The sequence below is a fragment of the Bombina bombina genome, chromosome 5 (assembly GCF_027579735.1).
Source record: "Bombina bombina isolate aBomBom1 chromosome 5, aBomBom1.pri, whole genome shotgun sequence".
In the NCBI taxonomy this organism is placed as follows: domain Eukaryota; kingdom Metazoa; phylum Chordata; class Amphibia; order Anura; family Bombinatoridae; genus Bombina; species Bombina bombina.
Window position 1 is genome coordinate 841164270 of NC_069503.1, and position 12609 is coordinate 841176878.

Genomic DNA, 12609 nt, shown 5'->3' on the forward strand with positions numbered 1-12609 from the left:
GCTTTTAAAGACACTTAAAGGGACAGTCTACTCCAGCATTTTTATTGTTTAAAGGGACATAAAACAAGTTGGGATAGAGACAATATAATATGTACTTTAATTACTTTACCATTAACCCTTTCTTTTTAGTTTCTGAATTATAAAGCTCTAACTCCCCCCCCCAATTCCTTTTATGGCTGTATCTATGTTTATTGTTCTTTTAGAATGCATACGCGAGTAGGGATTATCTGCTGGAGCATGCCTAGAAGCTGTGAACTCAGTTGAAATACAATGCCTGTGTCTAAACACTGATAAGAGGGGTGGAGTTAGCTGCTCCAGGCAGCTTAGCTATGTAATTTTGCTTATTTTTGAAAATTATTTTTAAATACTTGTCGGCAATTTTCAAACTATTTTTTTATGCAAACTATTTTAATTAGCCATTTTAGGATATGCACAGATCTCAACCTGTTTTATGGCACTTTAAAAAGATAGATAATCCCTTTACTACCCATTCCCTAGTTTTGAATACACTTTTTAACCTCCGTGATTACCTTTTAACTAAGCCTCTGCAGACTGCCCCCTTATCTCAGTTCTTTTGACAGACTTTTAGCCAGTCAGTAGTGACTTATAAATAACTCCATGTGAGTGAGCCCAATGTTATCTATATGGCACATATGAACTAGTGCTGTCTAGCTGTGAAAAACTGTCAAAATGATGAGGCGTCCTTCAAGGGCTTAGAAAATAGCATATGAGCCTATCAAGGTGTAGTTTTCAACAAAGAATACCAAGTGAACTAAGCAAATTTGGTGATAAAAGTAAATGGGAAAGTTGTTTAAAATTGCATGCCCTATCTGAATCATGAAAGTTTAATTCTGACTAGACTGTCCCTTTAAATGAGCAATAATGAAATGCTGTAATGTGCTAGAGCATTTTATTACTGCACTGTTGTTGGAACAGAAACTATGGGCTCCACTTATTAAAAGCCGGGCGGACTAGGGAAGGCTGTTAATATTCCTGATTGGATCGGGATGATTTAACTCTACCACACTTTAGGAGGCTACTTAACTAGCGAGTTTGAAATGCTTAAAGGGACATAAAACCAAAACAATTATTTCATGCTTCAGATAGAACATACCATTTTAAACAACTTTCCAATTTACTTCTATTGTCAATTTTTTTTTGTTATCCTTTTTTGAAAAGCAGGAAGGTAAGTTCAGGAGTGTGCACGTGTCTGCAGCAGTTTTGCAGCAAAGTTATAAATTAGCAAGAGAATTAGATGGCAGCACTATTTACTGTCATGTAGTTTTCCAGACCCCTACCTATGTATCTCTTCAACAAAGAATACTATGGGAATGACAGAAATTTGATAATAGAAGAAAATTGGAAACTTTTTTTAAACTTGTATTCTCTATCTGAATCATAAAAGAGAAAAAAATTGGGTTTCATGTCCCATTTAAGGTCCGAAGCTGCAGCCACAGCTTAATAAATGGGCCCAATATGTTTGACTGTTTGACATACTTGAAAACTGTTTGACATACTTGAAACCGAGAGAAATCTCAATGTATCCTTCCTGGTAAAATATTTAATAAATAAATAAATAATGCTTTGCAAATGTTAGTCAGTCAAAGGTGGCGTACATGTGTAACTGCCAAAAATAAACCCCTTCATAGGCTAAACAGGAGGTGATCGTGTCAGCACAATTATAGGTTTAGTACCAATTAATAATTATTATTATTTGTATATTTTAGAGTACTTTTGGAATCTCGTAGAAAGTCTAAGAAGATTACAGCAAGGGGAATATTTGCTGGTGCTAGGGTGGTTCGTGGCGTAGATTGGCAGTGGGAGGATCAAGATGGCGGCAATGGAAGGAGAGGGAAGGTAAGCTATGTACTCATTGAATCCTGCTTGTGCATTAACTGGCTTTATCTGTATCTTTTCTCTACCTTTTGTACACTGACTTTGCTATATAATTTGTCCTACAGATCTGTGCTTCCTTTTTCCTCGTCCTTTCTAAAGCTCTCTTCCCTCCATAACACACTCCTGCTTTTCTCCATTTAGTATAAACTTCCTGCCAACAGTGATTTTTTTTTGCTCCCTACCAATATTAATATTATAATTTGTAGTTATTTTTTTCTATTTCTTTACAACAGAAATAACTGCATTATTAGAATATATGAAGACATGACACATGTTGCTGTCTGTAGTGCAAGGGTTAAATGGACATGGAATTCAGTAGTATGCTGAGGGTGAACAACATACAGTGCTGCATGCACAAGCTCTGTATTTACCCACAGGTGCTGACTGGGGAGCATTTCTAACTATTAATGCTGGTATAAGCACAGAAATATGTACAGTCAGAACTTTTTAATATGCACTATACTGTGACTAGACATTTGTTGAGTTTATTGTGTCTAAAATGTAACTAAGACATTTTAGCTCTTTAAAAGCCTATCAGTCCTTTTAGCATAAAGTAAATATTCAGTATTAAAAATTAAAGCTAAGATCAGCAAAGTTCATGCACATTCTAATGCAAAACAATTGTTAGAGCATGTCATATTTCTTTTTTCTTTTTTATTTTTTTATAGGTTAAAGAGACATGAAACCCAATTTCTTTCTTTCATGATTTAGAAAGAGCGTACAATTTTAAACAACTTTCTAATTTACTTTTATTATCTAATTTTGCTTCATTCATTTGATATTCTTTGCGCATGTCTAGATAGGCTTGGTAGCTGCTGATTGGTGGCTGCACATAGATTGGCTCAACCATGTGCATTGCTATATGACTAATCCGGCTTCCTCCAATCACGGCATGGCCTCAGGCAATGACTCCCCTGGGGGGGAAGCCGTGATTGGAGGAAGCCAGATTAGTCATTGTTGACGTGTGAAGAGAGGATCTCCGGGTGGGGTAAGCTGTTCTGGCTGTGAAAAGAAGAAAGGTAAGTTTTTAAACCAAACGGCTGCTTTCTAAACTTTGATGAATGAAAGTGCCCGTTTTTAAACAAAAGGGCTGCTTTCTAAACTGTGATGAATGAAAGTGCCCCTGATTTTAATAGAATTTTTTAAAAACGGGGCTTTCATTCATCAAAGTTTACCTTCACTTTAAGCTACAAGCATTAAAGCCCCAAGCAGAACACTAATCAGGAGTAGCAGTTGCACAACCTACCAGTCCCTGTCTATTTTCTGCTTTGGAGCGGCAGTGCTTGCGGTGGTTAAATCACTGTTGCATGGCTGACGCAAGGAGATAGACTAGGAAATGTAAAGTAACTATGTAATAAAAATGTACTGTATACTTTCAGTGTTCTCCTCAGGCCCTATATAATGGGCATAAGATCTGGCTTAAATGTAATCCAATATTAAGCTAAGTTAGCAGTATTCATTTTAAAAAATCATTTGTTGCACAAATCATCATTAAAGTAATTTGTTATATTATGTAAATAATTTGTGTTTTGACAGCTTTAAGGAACATTAAACACTAAATACTTTTCTTCTACAAGATACGACGAGTCCACGGATTTCATCCTTACTTGTGGGATATTAACCTCCTGCTAACAGGAAGTGGCAAAGAGCACCACAGCAGAGCTGTATATATAGCTCCTCCCTTCCCTTCACCCCCAGTCATTCTCTTTGACTGTGTTAGTAATAGGAAGAGGTAAAGCGAGATGTTAGTTTTAGATTCTTCAATCAAGAAGTTTTTTATTTTAAATGCTACCAGTGAGTACTATTTTCCTCAGGGAGATATGAAATGAAGAAGATTTCTTCCCTGAGGTTGATGATCTTAGCAGATGTAACTAAGATCCATGTTGGTTCCCACAGAGCTTCTGAAGGTAGTGCAAGAGAAATCTTCAGTGGGGAGAACGGTGTCATGCTACAAGCAGCATTGAGGTATGTTCAGTCTTTTATTTCTGAGGAGACTTTGTATATCAGAACTGGCTGACATTTTTTTCCTGCAAGGGAAGGAGTAAGCAGTAGACCTGTACACTGAGGGTGTTACTGAAGATCCTGTGTTTATATATATATTGCTTTGACACTGTATTGGGCTGGACACTGGGAGGCAGCTTGACATTTTATATTTTATTTCAGTCAGTAGGGCTGCAGTTTTTATTAAGAGATTCTAAGGGGACCACATGGCTTATTTTTCAAAACCGCTTCCCATGCGGTTAGACAGAGTGTTAGGACGACGTCCATGATGGGCGGGGCCTATTTTGCGCGCTTAGACGTGCAGTTTACTCTGACTGAGAAGGCAGCAGGCATTAGCTCCGGTGGGGCCTAAACTTGTGTTCTGTTCACCGGATCGTTGTTGAGTCATTTTGCAGTACCCTGGGGGAAGGTAGGCGCCACAGCAGAGCTGTGGCGAGGTGCAGGGGTCATTTTTTCTGTCAAAACATATTTCTCCAACATAGGTGTGTCCGGTCCACGGCGTCATCCTTACTTGTGGGATATTCTCTTCCCCAACAGGAAATGGCAAAGAGCCCAGCAAAGCTGGTCACATGATCCCTCCTAGGCTCCGCCTACCCCAGTCATTCTCTTTGCCGTTGTACAGGCAACATCTCCACGGAGATGGCTTAGAGTTTTTTAGTGTTTAACTGTAGTGTTTCATTATTCAATCAAGAGTTTGTTATTTTCAAATAGTGCTGGTACGTACTATTTACTCAGAAACAGAAAAGAGATGAAGAATTCTGTTTGTATGAGGAAAATGATTTTAGCAACCGTAACTAAAATCCATGGCTGTTCCACACAGGACTGTTGAGAGGAATTAACTTCAGTTGGGGGAACAGTGTGCAGTCTCTTGCTGCTTGAGGTATGACACATTCTAACAAGACGATGTAATGCTGGAAGCTGTCATTTTCCCTATGGGATCCGGTAAGCCATGTTTATTACGATTGTAAATAAGGGCTTCACAAGGGCTTATTTAGACTGTAGACCTTTTTTGGGCTAAATCGATTGATATTAACACTTATTTAGCCTTGAGGAATCATTTATTCTGGGTATTTTGATATAATAATATCGGCAGGCACTGTTTTAGACACCTTATTCTTTAGGGGCTTTCCCAAAGCATAGGCAGAGTCTCATTTTCGCGCCGGTGTTGCGCACTTGTTTTTGAGAGGCATGGCATGCAGTCGCATGTGAGAGGAGCTCTGATACTTATAAAAGACTTCTGAAGGCGTCATTTGGTATCGTATTCCCCTTTGGGTTTGGTTGGGTCTCAGCAAAGCAGATACCAGGGACTGTAAAGGGGTTAAAGCTTAAAACGGCTCCGGTTCCGTTATTTTAAGGGTTAAAGCTTCCAAAATTGGTGTGCAATATTTTCAAGGCTTTAAGACACTGTGGTGAAAGTTTGGTGAATTTTGAACAATTCCTTCATGTTTTTTCGCAATTGCAGTAATAAAGTGTGTTCAGTTTAAAATTTAAAGTGACAGTAACGGTTTTATTTCAAAACGTTTTTTGTACTTTCTTATCAAGTTTATGCCTGTTTAACATGTCTGAACTACCAGATAGACTGTGTTCTGAATGTGGGGAAGCCAGAATTCCTATTCATTTAAATAAATGTGATTTATGTGATAATGACAATGATGCCCAAGATGATTCCTCAAGTGAGGGGAGTAAGCATGGTACTGCATCATTCCCTCCTTCGTCTACACGAGTCTTGCCCACTCAGGAGGCCCCTAGTACATCTAGCGCGCCAATACTCCTTACTATGCAACAATTAACGGCTGTAATGGATAATTCTGTCAAAAACATTTTAGCCAAAATGAACCCTTGTCAGCGTAAGCGTGGATGCTCTGTTTTAGTTACTGAAGAGCATGACGACGCTGATATTAATATCTCTGAAGGGCCCCTAACCCAATCTGAGGGGGCCAGGGAGGTTTTGTCTGAGGGAGAAATTACTGATTTAGGGAACATTTCTCAGCAGGCTGAATCTGATGTGATTACTTTTAAATTTAAATTGGAACATCTCCGCATTTTGCTTAAGGAGGTATTATCCACTCTGGATGATTGTGAAAATTTGGTCATCCCAGAGAAACTATGTAAAATGGACAAGTTCCTAGAGGTGCCGGGGCTCCCAGAAGCTTTTCCTATACCCAAGCGGGTGGCGGACATTGTTAATAAAGAATGGGAAAGGCCCGGTATTCCTTTCGTCCCTCCCCCCATATTTAAAAAATTGTTTCCTATGGTCGACCCCAGAAAGGACTTATGGCAGTCAGTCCCCAAGGTCGAGGGAGCGGTTTCTACTTTAAACAAACGCACCACTATTCCCATAGAGGATAGTTGTGCTTTCAAAGATCCTATGGATAAAAAATTAGAAGGTTTGCTTAAAAAGATGTTTGTTCAGCAGGGTTACCTTCTACAACCCATTTCATGCATTGTCCCTGTCACTACAGCCGCATATTTCTGGTTTGATGAACTGATTAAGGTGCTCGATAGTGACTCTCCTCCTTATGAGGAGATTATGGACAGAGTCAATGCTCTCAAATTGGCTAATTCTTTCACTCTAGACGCCTCTTTGCAATTGGCTAAGTTAGCGGCTAAGAATTCTGGGTTTGCTATTGTGGCGCGCAGAGCGCTTTGGTTGAAATCTTGGTCGGCTGATGCGTCTTCCGAGAACAAGCTACTAAACATTCCTTTCAAGGGGAAAACGCTGTTTGGTCCTGACTTGAAAGAGATTATCTCTGATATCACTGGGGGTAAGGGCCATGCCCTTCCTCAGGATCGGCCTTTCAAGGCAAAAAATAGACCTAATTTTCGTCCCTTTCGTAAAAACGGACCAGCCCAAGGTGCTACGTCCTCTAAGCAAGAGGGTAATACTTCTCAGGCCAAGCCAGCTTGGAGACCAATGCAAGGCTGGAACAAGGGAAAGCAGGCCAAGAAACCTGCCACTGCTACCAAGACAGCATGAAATATCGGCCCCCGATCCGGGACCGGATCTGGTGGGGGGCAGACTCTCTCTCTTCGCTCAGGCTTGGGCAAGAGATGTTCTGGATCCTTGGGCGCTAGAAATAGTCTCCCAGGGTTATCTTCTGGAATTCAAGGGACTTCCCCCAAGGGGGAGGTTCCACAGGTCTCAGTTGTCTTCAGACCACATAAAAAGACAGGCGTTCTTACATTGTGTAGAAGACCTGTTAAAAATGGGAGTGATTCATCCTGTTCCATTGAGAGAACAAGGGATGGGGTTCTACTCCAATCTGTTCATAGTTCCCAAAAAAGAGGGAACGTTCAGACCAATCCTAGATCTCAAGATCTTAAACAAATTTCTCAAGGTCCCATCGTTCAAGATGGAAACCATTCGAACTATCCTTCCTTCCATCCAGGAAGGTCAATTCATGACCACGGTGGATTTAAAGGATGCGTATCTACATATTCCTATCCACAAGGAACATCATCGGTTCCTAAGGTTTGCATTCCTGGACAAACATTACCAGTTCGTGGCGCTTCCTTTCGGATTAGCCACTGCTCCAAGGATTTTCACAAAGGTACTAGGGTCCCTTCTAGCGGTGCTAAGACCAAGGGGCATTGCAGTAGTACCTTACCTGGACGACATTCTGATTCAAGCGTCGTCCCTCCCTCGAGCAAAGGCTCACACGGACATCGTCCTGGCCTTTCTCAGATCGCACGGCTGGAAAGTGAACGTGGAAAAGAGTTCTCTATCCCCGTCAACAAGGGTTCCCTTCTTGGGAACAATTATAGACTCCTCAGAAATGAGGATTTTTCTAACAGAGGCCAGAAAGACAAAACTTCTGGACTCTTGTCGAATACTTCATTCCGTTCCTCTTCCTTCCGTAGCTCAGTGCATGGAAGTGATCGGGTTGATGGTAGCGGCAATGGACATAGTTCCTTTTGCGCGCATTCATCTAAGACCATTACAACTGTGCATGCTCAGTCAGTGGAATGGGGACTATACAGACTTGTCTCCAAAGATACAAGTAAATCAGAGGACCAGAGACTCACTCCGTTGGTGGCTGTCCCTGGACAACCTGTCACGAGGGATGACATTCCGCAGACCAGAGTGGGTCATTGTCACGACCGACGCCAGTCTGATGGGCTGGGGCGCGGTCTGGGGATCCCTGAAAGCTCAGGGTCTTTGGTCTCGGGAAGAATCTCTTCTACCGATAAATATTCTGGAACTGAGAGCGATATTCAATGCTCTCAAGGCTTGGCCTCAGCTAGCGAGGACCAAGTTCATACGGTTTCAATCAGACAACATGACGACTGTTGCGTACATCAACCATCAGGGGGGAACAAGGAGTTCCCTAGCGATGGAAGAAGTGACCAAGATTATTCTATGGGCGGAGTCTCACTCCTGCCACCTGTCTGCTATCCACATCCCGGGAGTGGAAAATTGGGAAGCGGATTTTCTGAGTCGTCAGACATTGCATCCGGGGGAGTGGGAACTCCATCCGGAAATCTTTGCCCAAGTCACTCAACTATGGGGCATTCCAGACATGGATCTGATGGCCTCTCGTCAGAACTTCAAAGTTCCTTGCTACGGGTCCAGATCCAGGGATCCCAAGGCGGCTCTAGTGGATGCACTAGTAGCACCTTGGACCTTCAAACTAGCTTATGTGTTCCCGCCGTTTCCTCTCATCCCCAGGCTGGTAGCCAGGATCAATCAGGAGAGGGCGTCGGTGATCTTGATAGCTCCTGCGTGGCCACGCAGGACTTGGTATGCAGATCTGGTGAATATGTCATCGGCTCCACCTTGGAAGCTACCTTTGAGACGAGACCTTCTTGTTCAGGGTCCGTTCGAACATCCGAATCTGGTTTCACTCCAGCTGACTGCTTGGAGATTGAACGCTTGATTTTATCGAAGCGAGGTTTCTCAGATTCTGTTATCGATACTCTTGTTCAGGCCAGAAAGCCTGTAACTAGAAAGATTTACCACAAAATTTGGAAAAAATATATCTGTTGGTGTGAATCTAAAGGATTCCCTTGGGACAAGGTTAAGATTCCTAGGATTCTATCCTTCCTTCAAGAAGGATTGGAAAAAGGATTATCGGCAAGTTCCCTGAAGGGACAGATTTCTGCCTTGTCGGTGTTACTTCACAAAAAACTGGCAGCTGTGCCAGATGTTCAAGCCTTTGTTCAGGCTCTGGTTAGAATCAAGCCTGTTTACAAACCTTTGACTCCTCCTTGGAGTCTCAATTTAGTTCTTTCAGTTCTTCAGGGGGTTCCGTTTGAACCCTTACATTCCGTTGATATTAAGTTATTATCTTGGAAAGTTTTGTTTTTAGTTGCAATTTCTTCTGCTAGAAGAGTTTCAGAATTATCTGCTCTGCAGTGTTCTCCTCCTTATCTGGTGTTCCATGCAGATAAGGTGGTTTTACGTACTAAACCTGGTTTTCTTCCAAAAGTTGTTTCTAACAAAAACATTAACCAGGAGATTATCGTACCTTCTCTGTGTCCGAAACCAGTTTCAAAGAAGGAACGCTTGTTGCACAATTTGGATGTTGTTCGCGCTCTAAAATTCTATTTAGATGCTACAAAGGATTTTAGACAAACATCTTCCTTGTTTGTTGTTTATTCAGGTAAAAGGAGAGGTCAAAAAGCAACTTCTACCTCTCTCTCTTTTTGGATTAAAAGCATCATCAGATTGGCTTACGAGACTGCCGGACGGCAGCCTCCCGAAAGAATCACAGCTCATTCCACTAGGGCTGTGGCTTCCACATGGGCCTTCAAGAACGAGGCTTCTGTTGATCAGATATGTAGGGCAGCGACTTGGTCTTCACTGCACACTTTTACCAAATTTTACAAGTTTGATACTTTTGCTTCTTCTGAGGCTATTTTTGGGAGAAAGGTTTTGCAAGCCGGGGTGCCTTCCATTTAGGTGACCTGATTTGCTCCCTCCCTTCATCCGTGTCCTAAAGCTTTGGTATTGGTTCCCACAAGTAAGGATGACGCCGTGGACCGGACACACCTATGTTGGAGAAAACAGAATTTATGTTTACCTGATAAATTTCTTTCTCCAACGGTGTGTCCGGTCCACGGCCCGCCCTGGTTTTTTAATCAGGTCTGATAATTTATTTTCTTTAACTACAGTCACCACGGTACCATATGGTTTCTCCTATGCTATTATTCCTCCTTAACGTCGGTCGAATGACTGGGGTAGGCGGAGCCTAGGAGGGATCATGTGACCAGCTTTGCTGGGCTCTTTGCCATTTCCTGTTGGGGAAGAGAATATCCCACAAGTAAGGATGACGCCGTGGACCGGACACACCGTTGGAGAAAGAAATTTATCAGGTAAACATAAATTCTGTTTTTTTGGTTAAAATGTCTCTTAGAGGGTAAATTCACCTTTTACTTTTAGGGTGCAATAATTTTTGGGCCAATTGAATCTCTATATTTAATTGTGTAGCGTTTTTTAACGTTTTAGGCAGTCTGAGAAATAATTGTGCGCTTTTTATTTCTTAAAGGCGCAGTACACATTTTTCAAAAAATTGTTTGTCAATAAATAAGGTGATCTACGACTATTGTGGTTATTACTAGTCTGTTCAACATGTCTGACATTGAGGAAGCTAATTGTTCTATGTGTTTAGAAGCCATTGTGGTACCCCCTCTTACTTTGTGTACCTCTTGTACTGAAAGGGCCTTACAATTTAAAAAGCATATTTTAGGTAATGAAAGTGTGCCTAAGGATGATTCTCAGTCTGAAGAGAATCAGGATATGCCATCTAATTCTCCCCAAGTGTCATAACCTTTAACGCCCACACAAGCGACGCCAAGTACCTAAAGTAAGTCTAATTCTTTTACTCTGCAGGATATGGCTGCAGTTATGTCAACTACCCTTACAGAGGTATTATCTAAGTTACCAGTGTTACAGGGTAAACGCAGTAGGTCAGGTATTAATGTGAATACTGAATCCTCTGATGCTTTGTTGGCTATTTCCGATGTACCCTCACAGGGCTCTGAGTTGGGAGTCAGGGAATTGTTGTCTGAGGGAGATCTTTCAGACCCAGGAAGTATGTTACCTCAGACAGATTTGGACGTCATGTCTTTTAAATTTAAGCTTGAACACCTCCGCCTGTTACTTCGGGAGGTTTTAGCGACTCTGGATGATTGTGACCCTATTGTAATACCACCAGAGAAATTGTGTAAAAATATCTAGAGGTACCTACTTACACTGATGTTTTTCCGGTTCCTAAAAGAATTTCAGAAATTATAAAAAAGGAATGGGACAGACCGGGTATACCGTTCTCTCCTCCTCCTAATTTCAAGAAAATGTATCCCATATCAGACACCATTCGGGACTCTTGGCAGTCGGTCCCTAAGGTGGAGGGAGCTATTTCTACCCTGGCTAAGCGTACAACTATACCTATTGAAGACAGCTGTGCTTTCAAAGACCCTATGGATAACAAGTTAGAGGGTCTTCTAAAGAAATTATTTATTCATCAGGGTTTCCTTTTACAACCAACAGCTTGCATTGTTCCAGTTACTACTGCAGCAGCTTTTTGGTTCGATGCTCTAGAAGAGTCTCTGAAGGTTGAGACCCCTTTAGAGGACATTTTAGATAGAATTAAGGCTCTCAAGCTAGCTAATTCTTTTATTACAGATGCTGCCTTTCAAATTGCTAAGTTGGCAGCGTAAAATGCAGGATTTGCCATTTTGGCCTGTAGAGCGTTATGGTTAAAATCGTGGTCTGCTGATGTGTCATCTAAATCAAAGCTCTTAGCTATTCCTTTCAAAGGGAAGACCCTATTTGGACCTGAGTTGAAGGTAATAATTTCTGACATTACTGGAGGTAAAGGTCACGCTCTACCTCAGGATAAGTCTGTTAAGATGAGGGGTAAACGAAATAATTTTCGTTGCTTTTGAAATTTTAAAGGAGTACCCTCTGCTTCCTCTTCCTCCACAAAGCAGGAAGGAAATTTTGCTCAGTCCACGTCCGTCTGGAGACTTAACCAGGCGTGGAACAAGGGTAAACAACCCAAGAAGCCCGCTGCTGCTACAAAGACAGCATGAAGGGGCAGCCCCCGATCCGGGACCGGATCTAGTAGGGGGCAGACTTTCTTTCTTTGCCCAGGCTTGGGCAAGAGACGTTCAGGACCCCACGGGTATCAATTGGAGTTCAAGGATTTTCTCCCAAGAGGGAAATTTCACGATTGTCTGTAGACCAGATAAAAAGAGAGGCATTCTTACGTTGTGTAAATGACCTCTCCACTATGGGAGTAATTCGTCCCGTTCCAAGACTATAACAGGGACAGGGATTTTACTCAAATCTTTTCGTAGTTCGAAAAAAAAGAGGGAACGTTCAGACCTATTTTAGACCTCAAGAGTCTAAACAAGTTTCTCAGAGTTCCGTGGACTTGAAGGATGCATACCTTCATATTCCTATTCACAAGGATCATCATCAGTTCCTAAGGTTTGCCTTCCTGGACAAACATTTTCAGTTCGTGGCTCTTCCCTTCGGGTTGGCCACAGCACCCAGTATCTTCACAAAGGTTCTAGGGTCCCTTCTGGCGGTTCTCAGGCCGAGGGGCATAGCAGTGGTGTTTTATCTGGACGATATTTTGATTCAGGCGTCAAGTTATCATCTGACGAAATCTCATACAGACACAGTGCTGTCTTTTCTGAGAGCTTACGGATGGAAGGTGAACCTAGAAAAGAGTTCACTAGTTCCACGGACAAGGGTTCCCTTCT

The 12609-nt window shown here is 41.9% G+C and overlaps 1 protein-coding gene across 2 annotated transcripts in view; it reads left to right on the plus strand.

Annotated features, from left to right (window-relative positions):
• MIB1 (MIB E3 ubiquitin protein ligase 1) overlaps positions 1-12609 on the plus strand; it is a 476845-nt gene that overhangs the window by 22561 nt on the left and 441675 nt on the right. For both annotated transcript variants that reach the window (XM_053714972.1, XM_053714973.1), the window contains exon 3: positions 1728-1857. In XM_053714972.1, the coding sequence (XP_053570947.1) occupies positions 1728-1857 (130 nt within the window). The remainder of the gene's footprint in view (positions 1-1727; positions 1858-12609) is intronic.